We start from the raw sequence: 27,250 nt of genomic DNA on the forward strand, positions 1-27,250 counted from the left end.
TAAGCCGCAGCAGGGAAACAACTTGTGGCATACAACCCCATTGGGGTGTGCTGTCAACTTGGCACATTGCCAAATTTAATGAAAACAAAATGGAAAAGCAAACAACAACTAAGTTGTTGCTGCTTGAATTATTATGAATGCTGGCTGGCTTGCTGCTTGGCCAGGCTAAGTACTTGCTGGTTCGGCTTGAGGACGCTTTAGATTTCCAAATAATTTATTTTCCCATGCACAAGTTGAATAATGCGCATATTTATGAGTACTCATACACTGTGCGTATACGTAATTTGTGTGGACCGACCCCACATACATATGTATTTACTATATGTTTGGGCGTATACCGAAAAAACATCTGTGCGGTTATTGCTCATTGATTTTGCTTTTGTTGTTTGCTGTAGTTTATTGCCCTGCGGTGCGGGGGAGTCGGAGTCTGGTTTGATTGTCCCATTGCGCGTTGTAGTTAATGCCGCCTAATAAATTCCTAACGTTATTTCAAGTGTCAAGATTGTGGACACTTTGGCCATGGCAAGACCATTTATCAATGTTCCTGTTGCTTATGACTACGACGTAGTCGCTGGGAGACGATGGAAAATCAATCTTTTTTTGGGAGACAATTTCATTTGACCTTAATACTGAGATTGAGGATGCATAAATTTGATTTAAGTTGAGGCATTTGCATAGATGGCTCATCAATGCTAATCGCTGTACTTTAATCCCTTTTTGTTTTTCACTCTATCTCTCTTGCAGGCAACATATATCCATCAAGATCATTGAGGAGAGCTGCTATGAGAAGAATGTCAAGTTCATTGTGCACATTGGGACACCGCAATTGGCGCCAGGTAAGTGTTGCCCAGCCACCCATGACGAGGAACATTAAAACTCAATTTAATAGCACCAAAAGCCGCTCCACTCCAAACAGAATACCTTCCATTCCCAATCCGCGACAGGTTTCCTTCCCCTCTGAAATCCTCAACCACAAACACACACTCTCTCTCTAGTGTGTGTGTGTATGTGTTGTGAGTTTGTGTGTGTTGCTAAACAAAGTAAACTCAATTTCATGTTAACCAAATTACGAAAATTCACTTCGAGCTCTGAGCTAAGATGTGGATGCAGTTGAACGTTAGATTCTTTTGTTTTTCATAGTTTTTGCGGCTTATCTACTGCGGCAAAAGCAGAGAAAGAAAGCGAGTCAAGCAACACGCCCAACACACATACACACAGCACCTCAAAGCTGGCTTATACCGTATTGGCAAAATACCAATTCGAGTCAATGATACCGAACAAAAAAAGGAAAAAACAATGAAAAGTTACAAGTATTTAGTATGGATCACACATTCAAACTTCTTCGTATAGTTTTTTGCTGTGCGAGAACCGAGTACTTACACTTTTTTTGGTCTTTTAATTTGTGTTCTTTGTGCTTCTTCTAGATTCCGCTCACTACCGTAAGACTTGAATTGTGCATTAATTACTTTTATTTGAATTGAACACGAAATTGAACACATTGCATAGAGAAGAAGAGAGCAAGAAAAATTCCTTTTGTCGGCTCTGGGTTTTGGTTCTTTAAGTTCGCCCAGCGTCAAATTATATTCTTCTTTACCTCTCATAATTCACAGAGTGCGGGAATTGCGACAAAAAAGTGCAAATTAGTTAATTTTGTGTTTTCCCTTTTTGCTTATCCAGTAAAGAGCAGCAAAAAAATAATAACAAAGAAAGAACAACCCTAAGTTAGTTATGTGTTTCCTTTGGTGTTGTATGGCTCTTCTTTTTTTTTGGTTTGTTATCCTTTAGAACCCATTTTTATGTTGTTATTCCTGCTGTTGACTAGGCAACTGGCTGTGGCTACACGAGGAGTTTATTTTATTATTTTTATGAAAAACGAGTTCAAAACAAATTATTCAAATTAACTTTTTCTTAATTGTATGCAAAAAGAATAACGAAAAACGAAAAACCCGAAAGAGGAGTTTGAATAATTTGATAAAGCACGACTTAATACTTTCCACATACTCGAACTTACATAAATTACAAAATATAAAAAATGTACAATCACGAATTGCTCCTCAATATATAGAGTCCATCATCACAACCCTTGTTAAAGTAAAGTTATTTAGCAAAATCGCCAACCCAGCTCTGTAGATCCCTTTCCTATTCCCACTTGAAACCTTTGCACTGTACATGAGAAATTAAATTTGAATTTTTAGAAATGGATTTGCAAGTATAAATCGTATTTGAAAACTAACCTTAAATCTCACATCATGCATACTAATTAATTGAAATTCCATGTGTATGTAATATGTACTATTCGCAACACAATATCTACACGCAGATGACACTAATAAGGAATCATTTTTCCATCGATTCTTTGGTAGGTAAAAGTATTTATACGCCATCTCATTTGCAACTGTTCACATTCAGTTAATACATAAAAAAAAGAAATACAACAACAAACAAAAATAAGAAAACCGAAAAAAGGAAAAACAAATAAAACACTTTTTGTAAACATTCATTTTGGTTTTGAAGACATTACAAAAAAAAAACATTCTTGTACTCACACATTAGTCAAAGAAGTGCTCCCGTATCATAACAACAAATTTGCATATTTGTATTTGTAAACGTATAGGTGTGTGTGCCAGCGTGTGTGTGTGTGTGTGTAAGAGTATCTGTATCTCATATTTGGCATGACAATTGTGTTAGCTGTAACCAACTTATACGAAAGAATTGCGCTTTTTCGACGCAGCAGCCGAATTTTTCATTTAAAACAATTTACATAGATCAAATCACATCAGATTGTGATCAAAATAAAGCAATATATAAATTGCCGGATTTCGTCTTCAATTGAAATAAAGTTAGTGCAAATTTTTGGGCAATTTTGGTTAAACATTTTCTTATGCTCGGCGGACCACGTACAAATATATCCACCGTATTACACGCGCTTGTGCCCGCTTCTGTTTGTTGTGCCCCGAACTCTATCTCTGATATTCGTACTATTTCGCTGAACACACGATATCATCGACAATTGCAAACAAAAACAAAAAACTGTTTACCTTAAATCGTATCGTATATCGTACGACTACTGACTATATGTGTGTATATCGTACAACTGATTCGCCACAATTGATTTGTAAGTAATTGAATAACACACAAAAATTAATTTGATATTTTGGAATACATTTGTGTTTTTTCTTTGTGTTTTTTTTTTCATTTTTTTTTTTTGCAACTGTGCGGTTCATAATGCCCTTAAATACTTATTGTGTATTTATCTATAATAAGTATGATTGATACTAAAATACATCCTTGTTTTTTGTGAACGCATTTTGATTTATGAGTACTCATATCGATGTGTGTTTATTTTGTGTGTGTGTTAGAGAGTCCCCATCAAAACCCCATATTTCCATGACAATTCACACACAACAGGCTAAAAAGAAAGTATAAAACCAAAAAAAGTAGGCAAGTAAAACAAATTAAACAAAATCAAATGATTTAAATAAAGAAATTGATGAATGCATTCGTGAATCGTATTAGCTTAAACTGAACATAGCAAATGAATCAAGCGAATTGTGTTAAATGCAAAAATATCTGTATATTTAAATACCAACGAAATAATTCTATTTGAATTTCCCCAACTCTGTTGTTGAAACTGTTGTACGTACCACCTCGCCACTTAATCGCTGTCTAGAAAATCACACTGGAGATCATACTCGTGAGTCATCGTTACGTCAGCATTCTATGTACTCTCGTTCAGACATAATCTCGTTTGCATGCCACACAACTGATGATTATATGTAGTCGAATCATAATTTTCCAATCGGTTGCGCATGCTTTCTCATTTAAATAAAAGTTAATCAAGTTTTCCAAAATCATCTTGTGTTTGCCTTAATTTCATTTAAAGTCAAAAGGTTTTAAGCCTCATTTCATTGGCTGACTTTGCTTTGGATTCCATCAATTAGAATATCTGTGTCTCTTTTGTTGTAGCTTCGTCTGTGTTTTATTTCACAACTGCACACTTCACACTTTGTAGCTGCACTCTATACTAACTATACTTGATGTATTCGTAACTATTACACACCCTATACTATACATGTTGTGATTAGCATTTGAGACACATTGAACTGCATTTGCATTGCCAGCGAAACTGATTTATTTTCTTCGCTTTAACGCGGCTCAGACGATGAAATGATAGAACAAATCCAGGAGTTGGAGAAGAAGCCATACAAAAATCTAACCGAATTGGAGCGTGTTATGCTGTTGAGCAAACCCCGAGCCGGAGAGGTGACCTCCGTTGAGGTGCAAATACGAGAGAGCCAGGAATTCAAAGTAAGTAATGATAATTGAATGGTCGCCAGTGGCACAAAGCCATAAACACACAATTGAATGCAACAACAATAGCTTGTTGCTGTGATCAGGTGTCCAGTTATTTTGCTGCCTGCCGCCTCAGGTGGCCTAGAAATGAGCAGTTAATTGCAGCAAATCTCCGCATGGAGCTGTTAATGTGCGTTGTTTAACCCCGTTGGGACTAAACTCGTTGAACGCTGCGTATACGTAATGTGCAGCAACTGTTTTGCTGCGTATGCGTAATATTTGCATTTGGGTAATCTTGTCTTTAAACGCTTACAGGCTACTGTGGACAAACTTGTTGCCAAAGCAAATACATCGGCCGTGCTGGGCACCTCCTCCTGGAAGGAACAGTTCAAGGATGCACTCACCGTTATTCCAGGTAAACGTCGTAATCGCATTAATGAATGCCAGTCTCAAACCGCATTTGCAATGCTTTGTACCCGCCTACAGCCGATGAAAGTGAACTTGATGGCGATGACGGTGCGGAGGAGGAAATACCTCGTTGTGTGGACTACATAAGTCATTTCGTGTGTCTGTTCTGGAAGGTGCTGTTCGCATTTGTGCCGCCCACAGGTAAGCTTTGATGGTCTAACTATTGGAATTGATGTAGAAACTGATGAGTTTGTGCAGATATATGCGGCGGCTATGTCACCTTCGTCGTATCCATAAGCGTTATTGGTGTGATTACCGCAGTTATTGGCGATGCTGCCACCTATTTTGGCTGTGCACTCAACGTCAAGGACTCGGTTACTGCCATTTGCTTTGTGGCACTTGGCACCAGTATACCAGGTATTAAACTGAAATAACTACTCTCATAAATAGTAACTCAACTGGGTTCCTTAATGCGTTTGCTCCAGATACATTTGCCAGCATCATTGCGTCGAAGCAGGACGATAGTGCCGATAACTGCATTGGCAACGTAACTGGCAGCAATGCAGTCAATGTATTCCTTGGCATTGGACTGGCGTGGTCCCTGGCCTCAATCTATCATATGGCGCACGGCACAACCTTCAATGTGGAGCCGGGCACGTAAGTTGAACTTTGATATCAAATATATTTCATCTATTAATAACATATATTTACAGCATTGGCTTCGCTGTGGCGCTTTTCTGCGCCGAAGCAATGATCGCCATTTCCATCATGATGTATCGACGCACTAAGAAATCAATTGGAGCCGAACTTGGCGGACCCGTCGCATCGAAATGGACTCACGCATCGATTCTCTTCCTACTGTGGGTCCTGTATTTGACTATAAGCACACTGGAAGCGTACCACGTCATCAAGATCTAAGCAGTAAAAAGCAGCTCTATATAGTAAAGCGATGCATCGAGATACGAGTACTTTCATTCATTTTTTCATTTTTAAGAATTTGTTTTGCAACGTAATCAAATATTATTAATACGAGTGTCGTTCTCTGCAAAAATGCAAATGCATAATACGCAATATACTATATTTATGTAGATCTGTATGTACTTATGTGTATGTGCGTGTGTATTGTGTGTGCAATTGCAATTGCGATTTATACTATATTGATAATTAGTCAAATTTATGTTAATATTAAAAATTGTAATTTGTAACTAGATTACTCGAGCTATTTTAATGAATTGATGTAATTAATATGCTTATTGTAAATACAAAGGCTGCCCGGGCTCGGCAAACAAGCAACGTGATCATTATTATCATAATTACTCTATTATTATCATTATTATTATTATGATTATTACAATTATGTTTTACATCTGAATGTTCTAGAGATGAAATATCATTCTTTTGTCATTATTATCATTGTTGTTGTTTGTTATAGCTGTACTTAATATTTAAATGAAAAAACAACAAAGCATATATATACTATGTGAAAATATGTCAAATTTACATGTTAAATTGATAAATTGTTATGCATAATTTACGTTGAAAATGTCTCTCCATTAATTATCGCGATCAGCCATTGTTAATTTAATAGATGTGTAAGAAAATGAAAGATCAAAATTTTTAAATATATATTTACTGTACGATTCGAAAAGTTAATCCCCCTACCTAACATATATTACAGCTACTACTTCTACTACTATCTCTAGTCAAAAAAATTGAAAACGAAAAAAAAAAACTAAATAAAACTCTTTTAACAACTCTTATAACTCTACTTAGAATTGAACACAGCTTCTATAGGAAATGGACCTAAGCTAGACAAAACAAACAAAAGAAGAAATAATCCTAAACTAAACTTAACTCCGACCAATTTGAAATGCGGCACTTTTAGTACGACCACCAGTGTAAATTGCACTGCACTACATAAATCTACTTACTTGAAAGACTTTCATTTACTTTGTACTTTGTCACCGATATTGGAACGATAGATATCGATCAGTGGGAAACGATAAACAACAAAAAAAAAAGAAAAAACAAAACATAAACGAGATAACGTTATTAAGGCAACACCAAATGTTTGTTAAATGGATGTATTTTTTGTATAATGTTATTCTATTTTTTAATACAACATTTTGAAATGAATACCAAATGGAAATACTTAATTATATACGAGTACTACATACAATATATATAATAAATATATATATTAACCAACAACTATAGACAAAAAAAGAATAATAACAACAAACAAAATAATCTATGATCATTCGTATCATAAGCAGTATGGGAACCTAATGGGAATATGCGCCAAATTTAGAATAATAAACAATATTATTAATACGATAAACATCTAATACAAATGACTACTATTAAGTTATAAATAGTTGGGAATCAATGAATATCAATGTTTGGTCTAAGCTCATGCAAATTAAATTCAATTTTTGAATTATCACTTGGTTTTCCTCTGTTTGTGTTTGTCTTTTGTGTTTCTTCACCAAAGTTCACCCAAAATTGATGATAATTTCAGCAGTTATTTAGAGATATATTCCTATGTATTCCGTGTAATCAGAATATTACTGCAGTTAACAGGCGATTAGATTGAGTCGTAACAGAATCAGGTTAATGAACGCATAGATGAGCAAATGAATGGCATACGATTAGATTGGGGAGCAGCAATAAATAAAGTATCTAGTATCTATATAGATATAGATATATAACACAGCAAAACTATTTCAGTACGATATTTATGAATAGGAATACTAAAACTAGAGTACACACATTTTGAGATAACTTGATATGGGCAATGGCAAATAAAACGAGTAAAGTGCTTCCGATATAGCATCTAGGTACATCTATAGAGTTAGCAGCGTCACAACAATGATCAATGAGCATGAAAGAGTTCAATAAGCTTATGGAAATAACTAAACACATACATATATAGAATATACTATACTACAAACTACTTATATACAAATATATGATTAAATTATATCATGCTTTACGATTTACATTTGATTTCATTTGGTTTTCGTTACTAATCTTATTTACCTTTTACATTTCAGTTTTTTGGACGTATGAGATTCGAAATATTTTTAGTAGTTAAGTGTATCGAATATTTAAATATAATATATATACATAATTGATGTTTGCTATGGTGTATTTTTGATTCAAACTTTTAATTACATTTTTATATGTATAAGTCAGAATATATACAGAAAACAAATGAAATTTAAAATATATATAGCGTATATGTGAAACTCAATAAAGATCACTTCAACTTTATCAAAAATATATATTATACTATATATACGAAAGTTAATATGCCTAGTATTAGCATCCATAGATTAGCTGACATCCGAAAACAGAGAATATCTTTGCTACATTCATATCTAAAACTAATAAGAATAATAATATTAACAATAGCTTAATGTTTTCATCTTAACAAACTACTAATTGCTCTACAACGATTACAACAACAAATAACAAATAATTATAATTGGGGAGCAGTTAAGAAAATGAGTTAAGATTTGTAAGAGCATCTACATATTCGTATCTATGCACTTACAAACGTATAACAAAACTTGGTGTTTACCTACATTATAAAATACTAAGGTTAGTCTTTAGGGAATCCCTCAACATTACTCGACAACAACAAAAACGAAAACAAACAAACAGAACGCGTTGCATCTATGCATCTGTGTATGTATTTCCAAAGCATGTTAACCCAAAATAACAAAAAAAAAAAAACAACAACAAATACAAATACAAACCCAAAACAAAAACAAAACAACAAATACAATTAAATAAATAAAAATGTGTTAAACTCATTTGCAAGTAGAACGTTGTATGCTTTATCTCCGATAACTGGGAAGAAGTGTGCGGCTGATCAATGGGGCCGGTCACTGCCATCTTGTGGGATTTGTGGAAACTGGGCGACAAGTACGTCTCATCTGTTATTATGTAATCAAGCAGCATACCAAGAGATCCATAAATAATACAGACAAAAAAACAAGCAAGAAGGGAAAATGTCTAGTATTGACAGTAAGAGACCTGTTCACTTTTGTTTCACATCTAAGAATTATATAAATATTGCTTAGTTTTTCTTTTTCACTGATCAGCAATCAAACAGACATTCAGTTATATTGAATTAGCTCACATTTACAATACAGAACAAAACCTATACAACTTTTTCATATTTTTCAAAGATGAACAGGTCTAAAAAATAAAACAAGAGAGAAAGTAAAGAGCAGAGAAAAACGAGCACATTACGATAAGCCAAATCAGTGCAAAAAGCTTGAGGCGGAAGATGAGCGACAGCGACAACCACGACGACAACGACGACGAGATAAAGTTGTTTACAGGAATCTGAAAAATTCAAGAAAAAGGCAAACAATAATAAAACAATGAAACTTGCGACGTACGGAAAGCTAATTTAAGTTGAAACAAAGCACAAACCAGACGCCAGTTTCCAGTTGTCCACAACCCAAAGAGTCGTTGTCGCTGCGAGCTCAACAGCAACAGCAACAGCAGCATCTGCATCAACAACGGCAACAGCATCCGTCCCTCTTTCTAGTGCCTGTACTAGTGTGGAGTGTTTGTAATCCTCGGCCTCAGTCAGAGACAAAAGAGGCAAAGCAAATACGAATACAAATATGTCCTGTGACGAGAGAACAGCACTGTTGGCAACGCAATTGCAGCGAGGACAACAGCAGCATCACATCATTGTCGTGCCGTTAGGCAAGGATCCAAAGGATTATGAACCCGTTTTCACAAATGCTGAGTAAACGTTTTACTGTCACATTTCATTAAAAAATAACTTCATTTGTTCATTCCCCCCACCGACTTTTATGTTATTCCGCTGTCCTGCCTGGCTGCCTGGTTGCCTGTTTGTCTCTCTTGTCTGTCACTTTTCGACAGTCACTCGTATGGCTTGACACTGGAGGAGCTGCTGCCCTTTGCAAAGGATCCCTGGTGGCAGAATGTGCGTCGTCTGTCCACTGCCTGCCTCTGGCTGACATTTCTACTCACTCTGTTCGCTGCCATTGCGATGGCTTATTTCCATGACGATGCCGCCGTTGTCTGTCGACCTAATCGAGTAATTACCACAACATTGCCACCGCTGTCGCTTGCCTTGGCCAACAACAGCACAGCAACACTGCTGCTGTCCGGCTAATAGCGTGCACTTATCTCAGTGGAAGTGGAACTGGAACATTTGATTATGGATGCTGAAATTGCACACTTCGGATTACATCAGCCAAACGAACAGCAGCATGGGCTTAGTTTTCCGTGAGCTGTTTTCCCGGCCGGCACAGCTGTTGACTTAGCGATAAGCCTTTCGCGGGGGGAAGAAACTAAACCGAATGATTGATTTGTTTGGATTACGAATTTGTTGATGTGTTTACGATTTTCTATTTATTGTTATTGTATAGTATTGTAATTGTAGACTCTAATAATAAATCATAGGAAATGCGATTTAATTTAAGACCTTACTCAATGAATGTTTCGAGCTGAGAAAACTCCACAACTTCATCGCATAATTATTGATTCTCTCTATGTTATGCAGAAGCTTATTCAATATGTACAGGAATTTGCGTATTGTTCTGATATTGCAAAAATGTACAACTTAATTAAATGTAATTACCACTTGTAAAATTGCTGAGTTGATTTAAGTGCTTTTCGATTGATTTGCCGCCGTCAGAATGCTGAAAACAAACATTAATTTCCAATTTAAAAGTTATTTCTTTTTTGTTTCTGCATAAAATCGGATGAACAAATACTTGAATACTTGATACTTGACATTATATAGTATACAAGAACTTAAAAAATGGGCAGACATTGTAAAATAATAAACAAATTTCTTCGTATCTTCTAAAGATACAAATCTAGCTGTTGACTATGACTAAAGACAATAAAAAAGAATTTCAAAATGTCCCTGATGATTAAACCTTAATTTGAACGATAAGAATTTCTCTGTGCGAAAATAATTTTGTTCATTTTCTCTTCTGTATTTTATATAAATTAATAATACAAAATACAGAAGAGAAAAATTTACTAATTAAATTTCAGCTCAAAATAAAACTTTTGATATATAACATATATTTGTCTACTAGTTGTTGACCAAAATTGTATTTTTATATTTAAATGAAGTGACTATTTACCCCATTTTATGATCGTTTGTATCATTGCCTCTCCAAATTGGCTCCATTACACGCACTAAAGACATCGGCTGACTAAAGCTCGCCTTGTGCAGCTTTGGCGCCTGTTTGGCCTCCGACCAGGGTTCAAAATCAAACTTAAATCCAGGCAAGTCTTCACAGTTGACATAGCGATTTCCATTAGATCGATGACGTTCCATCACATGCTCTCGTATCTCATGAATGCCATCGGAATTGCGACAAATGATGGCAGCCAAGCTGGTTTTATAAATCTCGGCTAATTGTGCTATAGAAAACCCCAATTTAAAACAAATTTAGAGGGGGTATTTAATCATCTTACATTTCGTGAATCGCTGTGGGCCAAATTTACGCTCATACCAATGGGAATCGCCCAGCTTAATACGCATAAACTGATCTGAGACGAGGCAGCTAAGCAATGGCCCAAATATAGCGCCATCTAGCGGCGGCTCACTGAGAGCACCCGTATAGACATCAACATCCTGTGGGGAGCTAAAGAATAAAATGCAAATCAGTCAGGATCAGCAAGCAACAAACTCAATACTAACTCGTAGATCTGCTTGATGGACACCAAGGTGGCATTGTCCACAGCCAATGCCATTTGCTCCCAGGTATCCACAGGAGGCAGGCCACAGTGACGTCGGAATACGGGATAAGCCGGTATGCCATGATCGCGACCACGCTGAATATTCAATGAAACCAAATCCAAACCACAAACTGGCACTTTGTCCTCCGCAGTGCCTTCGAATAGCTTCTGAGTGATCTCCAGCGAGAAGAAGCGATCGACGCGCAACACAGGCGTATTTGCTGCTGCCAACAGCGCATGATCGATTCCATGGCGGGACCAAAGCGAGAATGGATTGAACAGCATCTTGTGCAGCTCCATGGCCTCGGGTGTGCTATTGTCACGCGACACATTGAACAAACCCGGCAGCAAAGTGTGCGCAAAGCGAAACGCGGCGCCTGCAAAGCAATTGGCAATGCTGGGATTCACACGATGATCATAAGTATCCGGCGCATTGAGATTGTCACTCGCAGGCAACAGACCCTTGGCCTGGCTAAGATTACGACCCAGCAGCACGGGTAGAAACTCATTGTAGGTGATGTGCGCCAGCTGAGCGCCTACAATCTTGCGAGCCTCCTGGAAGATACGTTCATCATCCCAGTCTGGATTAAGTTTGTGCAGTCCGCGCGCTAGATAATTGTGCTGCCTAGCCCACAGTAGATGCATGGAGGTCAGCAGTAGATTCTCGTTGGCACGATCATCGCCCGACTCGAAGCAGTATTTGCCTTGTCGCGTCATCAGCACACGATTGCAACCATCCTCGGAATTCGAGGAGATGGGCAACAACTCGCGTTCATCCTCGGTGACAAACATACGCAGCGTGCCATTGACGTAGGTGCGCAGCTGGCGCTGCCGTTGCTCCAAGTTGCCATAGACCACGGAGCCATCAATGAAAGCCGTTGCCTGGTTGAATTGCTGCCGCGGTCCAAATCTTCCCGTTGGCGCCGGAGCGGAACGCACAAAATTCATGCAGCTCAAATTGTAGTGCTGGTAGTAAGGATCATTGGGCAATATGTGCACTGGAAAGCACTCCGGATGCGGTTCCTCTGTGCGCGCTGCACAGCAATCAATGGAGTCGCCTTCTTGCGCTGTTGTCAGCGAGGTGGCTGTGATGTCGTGATCCAGAAACTGACCAAACACCGCCAGCATCACTGTGAAATTCGAGTCTGTTTCATAGCTGGAGCGATGAATACTCAACGAGACTTGACGCGCTGGCGGCAGCTGTCCATGATGACTTGCTCTTGGCGCTGCAATTCCATCGGCATAATCCGGCGCCACCATACGACGATAGGGCACCATTGAGGCGCCATAGGTGCGTGGATGATCCTTGTTGTTGCAAACCCCCGTGCTGCGTCTGAAACGCTCATTGAAATCGCAATCCAAGCGCAACACTGTCGGATCCGGCAGCACAATCGCGGGACCAAGTCCAATGTTGCTGCGTCCCGGCTCCTTCGTGTAGTTGAAGCGCTGGGCAATCTCCAGCGTGGCATGATTCTCCACGTAGCCACGGCGAGCCAGCTTGCGTGCCTCCGGATTGGTGCTAAGCGAACGATAGTGTCGATATTGTGGCGTATTAATCGCACTGGGCTGCAGACCCTCCTCCAGTATCTCACGGTCGCCCAGCGCCTTGATGCCAGCACTAACCGCCTGAGCTCCCTCCTTAGGATCCAGTGTCTCATGGCGCAGTGCCCAGTCTGCCTCCGGTTCATCCGGTATGGGTCGTTTAGTGGCTGCTAAAGTCTCAATTACCGAACTCTCGTTTGTAACAAAAAAGAAGCTGGGACTGTTTTCGCCGTCGTTGTCTTCACCTCTGCCATAGCCACTTCCACTCAACCACAATGCCAGACAGAGGGCGGCAATCACAATCACTCTGCGGGTAGGAAAGTGAAATTAATTTGTGGTTAATATATTTGCGGTTAAGCCCGGCAGGCTAAACGTTAACAGTGGGTCAACAGCAAGGGATATCAAATGACCCAAACCACACAGCTATAAGCTGAGCTCTTTAAGAGCCGCGATTCTTATGCTTTCTATTGGGAATCCTCTAACCCTAAAAAAACATCACTTCAACACTCACACAAACGTCACGGTCATGCAACACTGAAACTGCTTCATTTTGGAGCGACGCGCACGCGGAGAGACGCCGCCAGGAAACACATAGGTGGGTCCCTGATACGGCGGCAGGGCCACATAACCGGAGCTGCTGGCGGCGGCGGTCAACGGCGTTGTTTCGTCCGTCATGATCAAAGCACAACTGATGAGTGGCACAACTGCAACTGCAGTTGAAGTTGCAGCAGGGCAGTCGCTGTTTAAAGTTGCAGCAAAACACTTGATGGGCTTCGGCTGTGTTCGCCACACTTGAGATACTTTCGCCGGCAAACGCGCGACAAGCTGACAAAGCAACTTAGCTTATAATATTTTATAATACCAGCGTTTGAGCTGCACAACAACAAAGCTGACAACTGTCCAACCTCGCACACAGAATAAGTCGTCGTTGTTGTTATTATTGTTGTTTCGTTCTTAAAGTTAAGTTTTATTTATTGGCAAAATGAAGATGATTACAGTTCCATATCTTTCGCTTGCTTAAACAAATCGCCCACATATTCGTAGGTTAACTTGAGCAGATATTGAAAGGATTTGTGCTGTGGCAATTCGCCCAACTCGATGCTGTCCAAAAAGTCTTCCATGGGTGGCAGAAAGGTGTCCGACTCTTGCCCCATCATCTGCGACAGTTCAATGATTCTGAAGAATAACAGCTTTTGTATATATTCGATGGCATTGTTCGTATCATAATCGGTCCAGTTATCGCGCCGTATGGCCGCACACCATATTTTATGTCTCATATCGTAGGGTTGATCCACATAAGTGAGCAACTCTAGTGCCTTGCGGAACTCTACTTCGGTGGCTGCATCATTTTCCTCAGCAATGTATAGCTGCAATTTCAATAAATGAATACTAAACTAATAATAGAAATCTTAAGAGTCATACGTACATTAATAATCTCATCTGGCTTGAGCACCTTCTGATCAGTCGAATCGAAGCCAAAGTTTTGCAAGACGTCGTGTCCCAAATGTGATTGATACTCAATGATCGAGAGCTCGGTGTTTATTTTATCGACCTGCGCTGTCAAATCAGAAGATTCTGCAAAGGCAGCTAGCTTGGACAGCGACAGCATTGACTTTTTGCGAGCCACAAATTCCGTTTCGCTTTGGGCCAGGTCAACTAGCACCTTGGATGCACGCTCAAAGTCGCCGTTAAACACAAGCTGTATCCAGCCCAGTGACGGATGATCGCGCATGAATTGCGACAACGCTGGCTGGTTGCCCTTGAAACGCTCGAACACCTCGCCATGCCGGTTCTGTCGCAAGTGCCAATTGATTGCGAACTGTGAAAAGTCAAAGTCTTCATATTTGCGTGTGTACTCATCCAAGCGATCCTTGTCCTGTGTCTCATCGCAGATGAGCACAAGACTCTGGAAGTCCAAATACTTTTCAGCAAGCTTTGCAGCGCACTCGTACTGTTGGTCCTTGACTATAAAGCAATCAGTTAATAAATACGTTTATTTTAATTTATGGTTATCACTTACTTAGCACAGAGATTAGATCGCTACGCTGGGCCTCGAACTGTTGCTGCAGCACCTGATACTTTTCCGTATCTCGCACGCTCTCCAAATAGTTCTTGCGCCCCTCCAATACCATGTCCATCAACTCCAATATTTGCTGATATAGCTGATGTTTCAGCTCCGATTCGTTGACACACTGCGCGCCATAGCGAATGCTAAGATCAATGAGACGGGAAAGTGAATCGTGAACGCCTGCATTTCCAGGCGTCGCTGTCCACGGTTGATTCTCGTATGTGCTGGAGTTCAACTTGAAACTGTTGGCATTCTGCTCACGATATCTAAACACCTGACTCAACGTATTTAACACAATCACATTGATATCCGAGATGTATTGCGCCACCGAAACTGTTGTGCGATTTTGAGCTGCAATACGTTCATCGGCCATGTCAGCCAGCGATTCAAATACGCATTGAAACTTGCACAGCTTAACGTAGAATATATCCTGTGCGGTGAGGCTGCCATTGGGCTTCTCATCCCATTCGGCAACACTTAGTTCAATGGCCTCCTCGATTATCTTGGGCATTTTACTTTGGATCGTACGCAAAGCTGCAGCTGCAATAATCTTTTCGCCAATGTCTGCGAGTATGAAGCTGGTGGGCTTGAGTACATTACTGCCGCAGGGAATGGCATTGAGCTGCAAGTAAATGAAAACCTTTAATTCAAGTCTATGATTCAAGTGGGTTTTAACGCACCTTCTCCCACAGACCACTGAAGTGCAGAAAGTCTATAAAGTGCTGGAAGGCAATGCTCTTGTCACGTAACTGATTTATGATCTGCATGGAGCGAGAGCTGCCCAGCGCATGTCGGTTGCCATCGTACTGCTCAATGGCCGATTGCCAGCGTGGATCAGCAATAGGCAAATCCTCAGCCAAGTCCTCCGCAATTGTGATGACAACTCTAATATAACAAAGATTATTATTAGCATTGATATGCATTTAAATAAATACAAAGTAAAACGCACCTATCCAGCTTATATGCATCCAAGGGTCCGCCATTTGGATCGGGCTCTGCAATACTCTCCATAAGATCAGCAATAATTGTGTTAACCATGTTATTATTGCGTTTCAGACGGTATAGGAAAGCAGCCTTTAATTGGCCAACCTCATTGTTGAGCTCGGAATAGACATCATCGGGATCCAGTTGATACATAGGCAAATTGTTGGAGCTGTCAGCCATTACGCTCTGATCGGGTGCACTGAAGCTGGCATTGAATGAAAGAGGCGCAAACAGATCCGGTGAATTACAGCTGCTCATGTTCATCAAATCGGTGCTGTCAAAATCACCGGGTGTAATCGAAACCAGACCATGTGTGCGGCTAAAGAAGAGCGGCAAATGATTGCAGAAGGCAGCGCTAAGGATGCGATCGTCATGCAAATGAAACTCGACTTTTTCTGCCTCCATTTCAGCTGTGGGTGCCGAGTTTGCCAAGAGCAGTGGATAAACAATCTTGGGCGTGTACAGATACATCTGTGAGTTGCCGACAATGATGCGCACACTGAGACACTCCTGCACCGTCTTGCTGTTGAAAAACTTATTGAGTTTCAGCGGCGTAAAGCACTCAAGTTGCATGCTCTCCTCTTGAGCGGTGGCCACAACTGTTAAAATAATAAATTTAATTAAGTACCCAGCTGGATATTAAAGTATAGTCTATGATTTACCTATGGAGTAATACATCTGTGGTGTGTGCGACTGGTTTACGGCACCAACAAGAATATAGGCATATCCTCTGACCACATGAAAGTCAAGGAAGTGCAAGTCCACCTCAGCATCGTTGGGTGTTCGAATATTCCAGAACTTAAGCAAGATCATCTCACGCATTTTGCGCAACAGCTCCACATCCTCGTAGATTAGTTTCTCAGTGTTGCCCTTGTTGGAGATGCGCCAGCGTTGAATCGCACGATCCGAGAGTACAGCAACAACAGTTTCACCGTCATCTGTATTGCCCTCACAACACATGCCAACTAGGAACTAAAGGATACGGTTAATAGATAAGTAATACATTTGCTTTCTAATGCTTACCTGATCTCTGTCATTGCCGCTATTCATGCCAATAAGCATGGAGGCAAATCTTTTGCCAAAGCCACCGAGAAAACTCGTAGCTGGTTTGATTGTTTTGTGATGCAACGAATGCCGACCATTTGTGAGTCCAACGCGCAGGAATACCAAGGTGCAAGTGGACGTAATAGCCAAGTAGCCTTGCTGCGTGGGCAGATTGAGTAGTTGCACAAACTCCTGACCCGCAAGTATGGACAAATCCACCGAATTATTGTCGTGCGCTATAGATGCCCAGTAGCGCACCTCGCCAGTGGCGGAGACGGCAATGCATGAAGCCATCTGCTGCCCCTCAACTTGAAATACGCTGACCAATTCACTCTTGTGACCAATGTCGCTGTGTGGCAATGTTAGTTCACGACACTGCGCCGATGCCGTTCCTCGTCGTGGTGTCTTGCCCATGCGTGGCGGTGATGCAGTTTTGGCTGCGCTAGGTGAATCCTTATATTGCCATATTAGCAAACGACGTCCTTGCACCACCTGGAAATCCAAAAGGATCTCATTTTTAATATAAAAACGGTAATATATATGTTGTTATAGTTACCCAGGCCCATCCACTTTGCGTTATCTTAGCTGACACCAAGTTTGAAGCTTGCCCGGCAAAAGTTAAAGCCTCATTTACAACCACGGGCAGCGCATGACCATAACTTTCGACGACATTGTAGTCCGAGCGTATGCCGGGTATCGACTGTGTTGTCGATCTAGCGGAAAGGCTAAGCCGACTGCAAATGGGAAAATGATATATTTCTAATATTAATGTCCCTAGTTTGTGTTCTCACCTATTGTTGAGTGCTGTCTTTTTTAAGCTGCCTGGGATCGGGGAATGATTCGCATTGCCGCCAAAAAATGATTTGCGCCCGACTTCTGAAGGCGCCAAGGGCAGCGATCGTCGCATGCTCGGTGATCCATCCTGCGCAACTCGATAAAGCTGCTTCTGCATACTGCGCTCCATTCTATATATACTTTTTATAAGCAACAAATTAACTTTTCACTTACAAACAATAAACACATGTACACTGGACAAACTGCGGCGCCGGCAACAAGAATTTATCGAATTAAATGCTATCGATTCTTGGCATTTTATTTGTTGATAATTATCGCTGCCTACTTATTATGTGCGATAGTTAAAATCGTTAATACGATATGTAGCTTTTTCATTCAGCACACTACGGTCACACTGGCGGCAAGTTTAGCATTAGCACTTTGCAATTTGTAAACAAAACAGCAATTCGTTGCTGACAAATGGCCACCTGGACCCAAAATGCGCCCACAGGTGTCAGCAAAAGGAGGCGTTGGAATCTCGAAGGTAACAGCAATCGCAGCAGGCTACAAACATGTTCGCAGCACTTAGAAATAACCATGTTTTTATTGCCAATAGATCGTGCGTCGCTCAACAAACTCAAAGAACATATTGCAGAGGAAGGATGTCCTCAGGTGCAGTACGACTTGGGCAAAAAGCTGCTAGAGAATGCCATTGGTAAGTGTTATCTTTAACAACTCCTGTCAGTCTATAAGTACCATTGTCCACAGAACCCAACGTTGCCAACGAGAGTCAAAAGGCGATTCATTGGCTTGTCAGCGCAGCGCAGCAAGGACACGAGGATGCCGTGCAACTGCTCCGTAAATGCTACAACGATGGCAGCGGCATTACAGCCGACAATGCGGACGAAGTGCGTCGCTGTCTGGCCATGACACCGGGCGAACGTGCCGCACGCAAAGCAGCCCGAGAACTCTTTGCCTGCCTCTCGAATGGCAACGAACACATCACACCCAAGCAGTTGGAGCGCAAGATGCGTCGAATTTACAACTTGCAACGCAAACGACGCCGCCGTGGCGCTGCCAACGACGATGCCTCCTCTTCCAACACCGAGGATGACGTCAGCGATTGGGAACGTGAACCGCTGGAAGATGCAGCCACCATTGGACGGGACACGAATGTGAAGCGACGCCGCTTCATCACCGAGGCACAACTCGTCTCAGCGGCCGCCAACTACAGCGCTGGTCGCATGCCCAGTGTGAATGAGACGCTGACGCTATCAGTGCCCCATCCACAGAGCTTGGATCATGTGCCCTGCTTCTATCGCATGATCTTCCATCCGCTCGTCTTCTTTACGCTCCTTTATCATCGCCTCATCAACCTTATCATTGCACTGCCCGCCATGCTGCCGCTGAGTGTGCGTTGCAGCCTCTTGGTGCTGATTGCGTGGTGGAGCACGTTGGCGGACACGGAGCGACAATTGTTACCGCTGATCAGCTACTATTTAAGTCTGGGCGTAATGCTGTGGTCCACTTGTCGCATGCTGAAGACCAAGCAGCAGTTTGTGGACTTTCGCATCTGGTCGGGACTGTTTCTCAGCTACGGGGATCACAACATTGAGGCAGAGATCTCGGAGCAGCGTTTCTTGCGCAACAACATGAAGCCATATCTGTATTATTTCGGCGCTTTCATCTGCAATCTGATTGTCTATCCGCTGGTGACCGACGCCTGGCTGCCGCACTCGGAGCTGACCATCATCTCGGGTGCTTTTACCTTCATCACGCTGGGAGTCTTTATGTTTGCCGCATCTCCAGTGCTGCCCGATTGGCTGGTTATTGTCTCATTTGCCGTCAATGTACTGGCCAAGTATCCCTATGAAATGGATGAAGTCGTGTCCACACACTGGCGTTTCTTGGACCTCCGAGTGCCCACGTTCTCCTCGTTTGTCATTGGCAATGGCATCGAGTTCTGTCTGAATTGTCGCACCGCTCTCTATCTGTTGATACCGCTGCTCCTCGTGCTGCTGGCCAAGCGCTCCAGCTGGCATGGCGTCTACACCTATTTGATACCACACTGCGTCACGCTGAGCTGGCTCCAGGTCTGCATTGTCACCTCACAGAGTGCCACAGTGTTCGGTGCAATGCGCGCTGCTTTGGGACTGGCTGGCGTTGTGCTCTTCCTGCCGCTGTTTGGCATTGTGGCGCTGCTGGTGCCCGTCTTTGTGGCCATCGATAGCTTGGGCTTGGCCAGCGAACATCTGCGATGGGGATCAACTGCCATTGCCTGCTCTTTGGTGGTGCTGCTCTCCTGTGTGTTGGCTCTGAATCGTGCCACACAAAAGTACATAACAATGTTGCAGGTGAGTTGCTATCTTCCCTATATGAAATCATTTGATAATAATCAAATTTACAGCTTCTTGTTGGCCTCACCACCGCCTGTATGCTGGTCTTTCCCTATATGACGTCCAGCTTTAAGGATACCCCACGTTACAACGCCGTACCCACCGTCTTGTCCACCTCGAGTGCTGGTCGCCACTCCGTGCCAGTTGCCCTGCAATGGGAGCGCTTCTACGAGTTGTGTGCACAGCCTGTGCAGGAACAGCCCAACAAGATCAAGGCACAGTTGCGTTGCTCGCATTTGAATGGCATGTTTGTGGCCTGGGAAGGCAAAGTGTCGCAAGTGCAGATTGCTCGAGTGGCCAATGTGCTGGAGGATGTAGTGGCCAACTATCTGCCCAATTGGCTAGGCAAACTGTTGCGCTGTGTGCACGGCGAGAACATTGCCAAACATTTTCAGTGTGATCCTAAGCAGGATGATCAGTGCGTGGAATGGCAACGTGTCATCAAGGATCTGAGTGCCCAGACGGGACACTGCACGCTGCAGCGTTGGAATCGTTATGAATACGAACTGCTGGTGCAGGTGGCGGCCAGTGGCAGCATCTTGGGACGCTCCACGACCACTGGAGTTGTTCTTCGTGCCCATCATGATTTTGGCAACTTCACACAGCTGTTACAACGCGGCGATCGCGTCATGTTCTATGGCACTTTGCACAATTCGCGTCTTCTGCCCAACAATGTGCGGGAGCATTATGTGCTGGGGTCTAGTGCTCCTCCTCAGGTGGAGCTGAAGACCATCGAGTGTCTGGATTGCCATAATGCCGCATTGAGCTCGGCGAGCATTCAGAAGGCGGTGCATTCGTCACCAGTGGATGCAAGGCTGCAGGATCTGATGCGTGGCATCAAGTATTTGCTGAATGCTCTGCTGAGTCCCTTGATCACATTCAAATAGATGCGATGAGAGAAGCCCTCGAAAGACATTATTATTATTTAGCCATTAGTTGAACAAATCCCTGTTGAGATTGAAGTGAATACAAAATATGTTTTATTGTTAACGTAATTTAATTTATTTGTCGGTTTTCAAACCACTGGGTCTCTGCGCCGTAGAAAGCAAATTAAAGTCGGGTTCTATGTTTATACAAATTGCGTCTTCGAACGTGAAGTTATCATCATCGAGGCACAGTTTCTTCATGGCAATAGCAGTTGGTGTCAGCGGAGAAGCATAGTTTCCTTTGGTCTCTTTAGCTCGTTTCTTTTTCTGCTTGGGGACAACGGGTGGCGACAGCAAGGCAGCGTAGTGTTCCTTGATCATTGTTTCCATCGACTCCTCCAAATGACAGCCAATGTCTATGGTTAGTGGATCTGGTGTGTTGATATGTTGACTGCATGGCTCTGAGCAAATTGGAAATTCTTTGGAGTTTTGCAGCAGTTGTACGCCATCTAAGAGCAGTTGTCGATGGGCCAAGTTTTCAATACCCAACATGATCAAATCACTGTACATTATTTGTTTGCACATTCCAAGGGAATTATAGCCGCTCTCTTTGAATCTATCCAAATAGATCTCCATAGTCAGCAGTACCAACCAGTCGCGTACATTTGTTAAGCACATATTTTCAAACTAAAATGAAATCGTAGAGGAAATAATGGCAATCAAATTTTAAGTAACGAACTATTGAAGACAAGGCGCGAGACACAGATTACTAACTCAATGTACTCGATAGTACGTAGCAAATATACCAACTTATCGATAACATTTATGTCATTCTATTGTGAACTTGTACATAAAAACGATATTTCGCTGATGCTGTCGCAGTGAAAATTCGCTGCAATGAATAAAAGATAATACATTTAATACCATAGAAAAATTACAAAAGTAAGAAACTGAGGTCAAAGTTTTCAATTTTTCAATAAAAATATTCTAAAACACATTAAAGTGTAACCATGTCAGTTGTTTTATTACGGTATATTTGGTATAATTAGCTACCACAAATAGTGTATTTACAAATGAGGACTGCGGTCACGTTGCTGCCGTTGCACTTATTTCTTATTTAAGTGCCGTTGTGCACGGTTGTCGGAACAAAACAGAAACACAGACCAACGAGACGAGTGCTATTGTCGCCCACCTGAGATTGTGTGTGTCGCTTATCTACAAACGGGAATTGCATTAAAAAAAGAGAAGAAACAACACTACCAATTACTACAACATGATACCAACAGTAACGAAAAACTACCAGAACGTGGTAATCAGCACTGGCAACATCATCAACAACGAACTGGGCCAACGCAAATCCAACGAGGAGCTCTACGATGGCCTCAAAATCACACTGCACAGCGATCCCAATGCCGAGCGCGTGGTGGTCGAAATCGACAAGTTGCATGGCCGCGTGCTCTGCGCCACCCAAGAGCTGAACAACAAATTGACGGAGAACGGCCGCAATGAGATAAGCATTGGTGCAAAGATATTCCTCAACAGGCAGTCGACAGAATGCGTTCAGGAGGCCGTCGATGCGCTACTCAACATACTTAATGTGACGCATGTGGACAACGTGGTGCTCGCTTACCATCCCAATGTTGTCAACGCAACGCAAGCGACCACAACACAAGTCAAATCGCCCTGCTCTGAGGGAAATGCCAGCACCACACCGAGCGAGGGCTGGAGTCAACGCAATGGAGAGAAGGGCATCGCCGAACTGAAGGTGCTCTACAAGCAACTGGAGCAGTATGCACAACAACAGAAGATCAAGCAGTTGGGTATCGCGGATCTGGATGCCAAGGCGCTGCAGGAGTTGCATTCGCAAGCCGAGGTGCCTCCAAGCATTGCCCAAGTGAATCTGGCGGCCTGCTGTGTGGTGCCCGCGGATCTTCAGGAGTTCTGCAAGGAGCACGAGCTGGTGCTCAATACCCACAGTGATCCCGAGCTGCTGCTGCCCGAGGAACAGTTCGATGGCCTGGCGCCCGGCTACACAATCGATTGGTCACTTCGTTATCAGGTTCATGTTCGTTGTCGTGGCGTTCTCACTGCCAAGGGTTACATTGTTGGTGCCTCGAAGCCAAGTCAGGCCAATAATTGAACTGGAAGCGGATGAGGATGAGGATGATGAGGAGAGCAGACTTGTATTTGTTTGTTTGTATTGGCATAGTTCAAAGGTGAATTTTATAGTATATATGGTATATATATTATACATATATATGTAGAGCAAGAGATATTGTATGCACAACGTACGCAAATGTATGTATGTATTTTCTATGTACATCTCATGTACGTTGCTTGTATGCGTCTATGTAATACTTATGTACTTATTGTTTGTTATACAAAACCACGAAAAAAATGAAAGAAAAAACCCAAGCGAAACTGTAAGCGAAATGGCATTCGCTTCTCTTCTTCAATTGAATTCGATTGTGAAAAGTTTTCTGCTATTGTTTTTTTTTTTATTGAATATAAACAATTTTTCTAAAACGAACACAGCTTTTGTTTATTGTTTATTGGGATATTGTTCGGTTTGGTTTAGGGTCACAAAAGTACGCATATTACATGTGTGCGCATATTTGCGTGATTAATACGTATGTAAATAAATAAAAGTATGCAACCGGTTTTGTGAGTGTGTGCTCAACTCAAATCAAGTATACGTCGAGTAACACTCGTTATCTTAATTTCTAAGGGCGCCCGCCTCGCGCAATACGAGTTGTTACACATCATGTAACAAACATCATACAAACATATATACTATATATGGTGTATATTAGTTATGACCCTTTTGAGTCAGACCCTGCAACATGTCTGGCTTTGAGTTCAAAATCACGTGGTGTTGAGCGCACAATGAGACTTGTCATTATTTTAAATTAATAGAATGGCAACAACAATCGCACAAGTAATTGTGTGTAGTATAGGGGCAAATTAGGCACACTACATGCCAAATAAATATTTCAAATATATTACCGGAGGTGCTACCGATAGTCTCAAAACCCCCTCGTAAAATCGGCAAATATAAATATTATGGCTAGTCTAATAATAATAATAAGTTAACTGCCTTGGCAAATATATATTTGACAATATATTTGAATCGCAATCAGCAAAGGAAGGCACTTCAGCTTTATTACACTTAAGGTTATATATGGCTGCTGATTGAGTGTAGAGTGTAGAGTATTTTTCAAGTCGTTGTGACTAAACTGAGCGAAAGACTATTGTTGTTGGGCTGGATGAATGCATGCGGCAGCAATACGCCAATAAACCAAAGACCTTGCCCCGCTAATACACATGATATACGTGTGTATATCGTGTGCATGTGTGTGTGTGTGTGTGTGCTGTGGCATTTAGTTTCTAATCGAGTGGTGGCAAGTGGTGTCGTCATCGCCAAAGGCTTAATTAGACACATACTTTGTAAGTACATGGTAAGTAATTGTGGTGAAATTCATTGAATTTATATCCATATGCACAAATATACCACTTTTCTCTATATATTATATAGTATTCCCATAATCCATGTGTTTGTCTGTTTGTTCTAAAAACACGACAACAGGCAAATGTCCAAAACAGACTCGAAAAAAAAATCGAAAATTTTTTCACTGCCCCGCTGGGTGAACAGCGACTGCGACTGCAGCAGAGGCAGCGGCAGCGACTGAGCCAGAGACTGCGACGTCGTCAGCTCAGAGAAGCTGGGTCAAGTGATTTGAGATATTCAAAAAAAAATTGGTGCCCATTGTTTTAAATCGTTTGCCCATGTTTGCCCAGGAAAAATTTTTTTTTGCCCACCCTTAGTTTTGAAATTATGAAAAATTTTTTTTTTTCGAAAATTCAAAAATTTTTTTTTTCAAAATTTTTTTGCGGAAATCGCTTTAAAATCGTTTGCCCATGTTTGCCCATCTTTTAGTTTTTCGAAAAAATTTTTCGTTTTCAAAATTTTGAATTTTGAAAAATTTTGACATTTTTTCGGCATGAATGACTCAAACTCGATCGCCCACACCTCGAAATTATGAAAACTAAAGCCACAACGGTAGCCTCAAGTGTTTTCAAGTCTGCCCATATCTCAGAATTTCAAAATTTTGAAAATTTTGAAGGTTTTCAACTTTTTTGATTGCCCATACAAATTCATCGTTTGCCCAATTTTCAAAGTCTCAAATTTTTGCCAAATTTCAAAATTTTTCAAATTTTTTTACTTTTCAGACTGCCCATTTGCTATTTTCGTTTGCCCACCCTTTAGAATTTCAAAATTTTGCTTTATTTAAAAATTTTCATACTTTTTGATTTCAGCCTATGGCCCATACAAATTCATCGTTTGCCCAATTTTCAAAGTCTCAAATTTTTGCCAAATTTCAAAATTTTTCAAATTTTTTGACATTTTCAGACTGCCCATTTGCTATTTTCGTTTGCCCACCCTTTAGAATTTCAAAATTTTGCCGAATTCCAAAAATTTTCATACTTTTTGATTTCAGCCTATGGCCCATACAAATTCATCGTTTACCAAATTTTCAAAGTCTCAAATTTTTGCCAAATTTCAAAATTTTTCAAATTTTTTGACTTTTCAGACTGCCCATTTGCTATTTTCGTTTGCCCACCCTTTAGAATTTCAAAATTTTGCCGAATTCCAAAATTTTCATACTTTTTGATTTTAGCCTATGGCCCATACAAATTCATCGTTTGCCCAATTTTCAAAGTCTCAAATTTTTGCCAAATTTCAAAATTTTTCAAATTTTTTGACTTTTCAGACTGCCCATTCGCTATTTTCGTTTGCCCACCCTTTAGAATTTCAAAATTTTGCTTTATTTAAAAATTTTCATACTTTTTGATTTCAGCCTATGGCCCATAGAAATTCATCGTTTGCCCAATTTTCAAAGTCTCAAATTTTTGCCAAATTTCAAAATTTTTCAAATTTTTTGACTTTTCAGACTGCCCATTTGCTATTTTCGTTTTGCCCACCCTTTAGAAACGAAAAAATGGGCATTTTGAAATACTTTTAAAAAATTGGGCAAAAATTTTCATATTTGGCTAAAATCAAAAAGTATTTGAGACTTTGAAAAATTGGGCAAACGATGAATTTGTATGGGCCATAGGCTAAAATCAAAAAGTATGAAAATTTTTAAATAAAGCAAAATTTTGAAATTCTAAAGGGTGGGCAAACGAAAATAGCGAATGGGCAGTCTGAAAAAGTAAAAAAATTTGAAAAATTTTGAAATTTGGCAAAAATTTGAGACTTTGAAAATTGGGCAAACGATGAATTTGTATGGGCCATAGGCTAAAATCAAAAAAGTATGAAAATTTTTAAATAAAGCAAAATTTTGAAATTCTAAAGGGTGGGCAAACGAAAATAGCGAATGGGCAGTCTGAAAAGTAAAAAAATTTGAAAAATTTTGAAATTTGGCAAAAATTTGAGACTTTGAAAATTGGGCAAACGATGAATTTGTATGGGCCATAGGCTAAAATCAAAAAGTATGAAAATTTTGGAATTCGGCAAAATTTTGAAATTCTAAAGGGTGGGCAAACGAAAATAGCAAATGGGCAGTCTGAAAAGTAAAAAATTTGAAAAATTTTGAAATTTGGCAAAAATTTGAGACTTTGAAAATTGGGCAAACGATGAATTTGTATGGGCAATCAAAAAAGTTGAAAACCTTCAAAATTTTCAAAATTTTGAAATTCTGAGATATGGGCAGACTTGAAAACACTTGAGGCTACCGTTGTGGCTTTAGTTTTCATAATTTCGAGGTGTGGGCGATCGAGTTTGAGTCATTCATGCCGAAAAAATGTCAAAATTTTTCAAAATTCAAAATTTTGAAAACGAAAATTTTTTTCGAAAAACTAAAAGATGGGCAAACATGGGCAAACGATTTTAAAGCGATTTCCGCAAAAAAATTTTGAAAAAAAATTTTTTTGAATTTTCGAAAAAAAAAAATTTTTCATAATTTCGAAACTAAGGGTGGGCAAAAAAAAATTTTTCCTGGGCAAACATGGGCAAACGATTTAAAACAATGGGCACCAATTTTTTTTTGAATATCTCAAATCACTGGACCCAGCTTCTCTGAGCTGACGTCGTCATGACTTGCTTTTCTAATGACCTGCGT

General features: G+C 40.8%; 7 protein-coding genes across 20 annotated transcripts in view; 4 read left to right on the forward strand and 3 right to left on the reverse strand.

The window, feature by feature from the left end:
• LOC132786023 (sodium/calcium exchanger 1) overlaps positions 1-6,481 on the forward strand; it is a 39,331-nt gene extending 32,850 nt beyond the window's left edge. For 6 of the 14 annotated variants that reach the window (XM_060792392.1, XM_060792390.1, XM_060792393.1 and 3 more), the window contains exons 3-12: positions 745-836; positions 1,425-1,439; positions 2,321-2,359; positions 3,671-3,694; positions 4,160-4,308; positions 4,609-4,708; positions 4,780-4,902; positions 4,960-5,118; positions 5,187-5,358; positions 5,415-6,481. In XM_060792392.1, the coding sequence (XP_060648375.1) occupies positions 745-836; positions 1,425-1,439; positions 2,321-2,359; positions 3,671-3,694; positions 4,160-4,308; positions 4,609-4,708; positions 4,780-4,902; positions 4,960-5,118; positions 5,187-5,358; positions 5,415-5,619 (1,078 nt within the window). In that variant the 3' untranslated portion in view covers positions 5,620-6,481. The other 8 variants (XM_060792395.1, XM_060792397.1, XM_060792394.1 and 5 more) reach the window with 8 other exon arrangements.
• A 2,674-nt stretch (positions 6,482-9,155) lies between these two features.
• LOC132786029 (uncharacterized) lies at positions 9,156-10,172 on the forward strand. The gene is made up of 2 exons (XM_060792407.1): positions 9,156-9,475; positions 9,613-10,172. Exons 1-2 carry the CDS (start codon positions 9,348-9,350, stop codon positions 9,866-9,868), a joined length of 384 nt encoding a protein of 127 aa, XP_060648390.1. The 5' UTR covers positions 9,156-9,347; the 3' UTR covers positions 9,869-10,172.
• On the reverse strand, positions 10,081-13,709 carry LOC132786026 (chorion peroxidase). The gene is made up of 5 exons (XM_060792403.1): positions 13,508-13,709; positions 11,417-13,303; positions 11,191-11,360; positions 10,854-11,136; positions 10,081-10,397 (listed from the first exon to the last, which is right to left on the reverse strand). Exons 1-5 carry the CDS (start codon positions 13,669-13,671, stop codon positions 10,361-10,363), a joined length of 2,541 nt encoding a protein of 846 aa, XP_060648386.1. The 5' UTR covers positions 13,672-13,709; the 3' UTR covers positions 10,081-10,360.
• A 206-nt stretch (positions 13,710-13,915) lies between these two features.
• LOC132786022 (nuclear pore complex protein Nup133) lies at positions 13,916-18,163 on the reverse strand. The gene is made up of 9 exons (XM_060792386.1): positions 17,884-18,163; positions 17,649-17,826; positions 17,072-17,584; positions 16,711-17,020; positions 16,014-16,647; positions 15,745-15,949; positions 15,017-15,686; positions 14,423-14,961; positions 13,916-14,363 (listed from the first exon to the last, which is right to left on the reverse strand). Exons 1-9 carry the CDS (start codon positions 18,054-18,056, stop codon positions 13,989-13,991), a joined length of 3,597 nt encoding a protein of 1,198 aa, XP_060648369.1. The 5' UTR covers positions 18,057-18,163; the 3' UTR covers positions 13,916-13,988.
• An 89-nt stretch (positions 18,164-18,252) lies between these two features.
• Positions 18,253-21,257, forward strand: LOC132786025 (wolframin). Its single transcript, XM_060792402.1, has 4 exons — positions 18,253-18,410; positions 18,483-18,581; positions 18,635-20,220; positions 20,274-21,257. The coding sequence occupies exons 1-4, from the start codon at positions 18,347-18,349 to the stop codon at positions 21,147-21,149; spliced, it is 2,625 nt and encodes an 874-aa protein (XP_060648385.1). The 5' UTR covers positions 18,253-18,346; the 3' UTR covers positions 21,150-21,257.
• LOC132786028 (uncharacterized) lies at positions 21,202-21,918 on the reverse strand. The gene is made up of 2 exons (XM_060792406.1): positions 21,903-21,918; positions 21,202-21,815 (listed from the first exon to the last, which is right to left on the reverse strand). Exon 2 carries the CDS (start codon positions 21,804-21,806, stop codon positions 21,264-21,266), a length of 543 nt encoding a protein of 180 aa, XP_060648389.1. The 5' UTR covers positions 21,807-21,815; positions 21,903-21,918; the 3' UTR covers positions 21,202-21,263.
• Positions 21,919-22,239: 321 nt separating this feature from the next.
• On the forward strand, positions 22,240-23,658 carry LOC132786030 (glutamate--cysteine ligase regulatory subunit). The gene has a single exon (XM_060792408.1). The coding sequence runs from the start codon at positions 22,402-22,404 to the stop codon at positions 23,266-23,268; it is 867 nt and encodes a 288-aa protein (XP_060648391.1). The 5' UTR covers positions 22,240-22,401; the 3' UTR covers positions 23,269-23,658.
• Positions 23,659-27,250: the final 3,592 nt, after the last annotated feature.

The sequence above is a fragment of the Drosophila nasuta genome, chromosome 2R, assembly GCF_023558535.2.
Source record: "Drosophila nasuta strain 15112-1781.00 chromosome 2R, ASM2355853v1, whole genome shotgun sequence".
NCBI classification, from domain to species: domain Eukaryota; kingdom Metazoa; phylum Arthropoda; class Insecta; order Diptera; family Drosophilidae; genus Drosophila; species Drosophila nasuta.

Excerpts from the sequence above, each read along its gene's own strand:
- LOC132786025 (XM_060792402.1), top strand. The coding sequence starts at position 18,347 with ATGGCCACCTGGACCCAAAATGCGCCCACAGGTGTCAGCAAAAGGAGG. Across the intron at positions 18,411-18,482 it reads GAGGCGTTGGAATCTCGAAG|ATCGTGCGTCGCTCAACAAA; the intron begins GTAACAGCAATC and ends TATTGCCAATAG. Across the intron at positions 20,221-20,273 it reads AGTACATAACAATGTTGCAG|CTTCTTGTTGGCCTCACCAC; the intron begins GTGAGTTGCTAT and ends TCAAATTTACAG.
- LOC132786030 (XM_060792408.1), top strand. The coding sequence starts at position 22,402 with ATGATACCAACAGTAACGAAAAACTACCAGAACGTGGTAATCAGCACT.
- LOC132786028 (XM_060792406.1), bottom strand. The coding sequence starts at position 21,806 with ATGTGCTTAACAAATGTACGCGACTGGTTGGTACTGCTGACTATGGAG.
- LOC132786022 (XM_060792386.1), bottom strand. The coding sequence starts at position 18,056 with ATGGAGCGCAGTATGCAGAAGCAGCTTTATCGAGTTGCGCAGGATGGA. Across the intron at positions 17,827-17,883 it reads AAGACAGCACTCAACAATAG|TCGGCTTAGCCTTTCCGCTA; the intron begins GTGAGAACACAA and ends TCCCATTTGCAG. Across the intron at positions 14,364-14,422 it reads AGCCAGATGAGATTATTAAT|CTATACATTGCTGAGGAAAA; the intron begins GTACGTATGACT and ends TTGAAATTGCAG.
- LOC132786026 (XM_060792403.1), bottom strand. The coding sequence starts at position 13,671 with ATGACGGACGAAACAACGCCGTTGACCGCCGCCGCCAGCAGCTCCGGT. Across the intron at positions 13,304-13,507 it reads TGCATGACCGTGACGTTTGT|AGTGATTGTGATTGCCGCCC; the intron begins GTGAGTGTTGAA and ends TCCTACCCGCAG. Across the intron at positions 11,361-11,416 it reads TCCATCAAGCAGATCTACGA|CTCCCCACAGGATGTTGATG; the intron begins GTTAGTATTGAG and ends TTTATTCTTTAG.
- LOC132786029 (XM_060792407.1), top strand. The coding sequence starts at position 9,348 with ATGTCCTGTGACGAGAGAACAGCACTGTTGGCAACGCAATTGCAGCGA. Across the intron at positions 9,476-9,612 it reads CCCGTTTTCACAAATGCTGA|TCACTCGTATGGCTTGACAC; the intron begins GTAAACGTTTTA and ends ACTTTTCGACAG.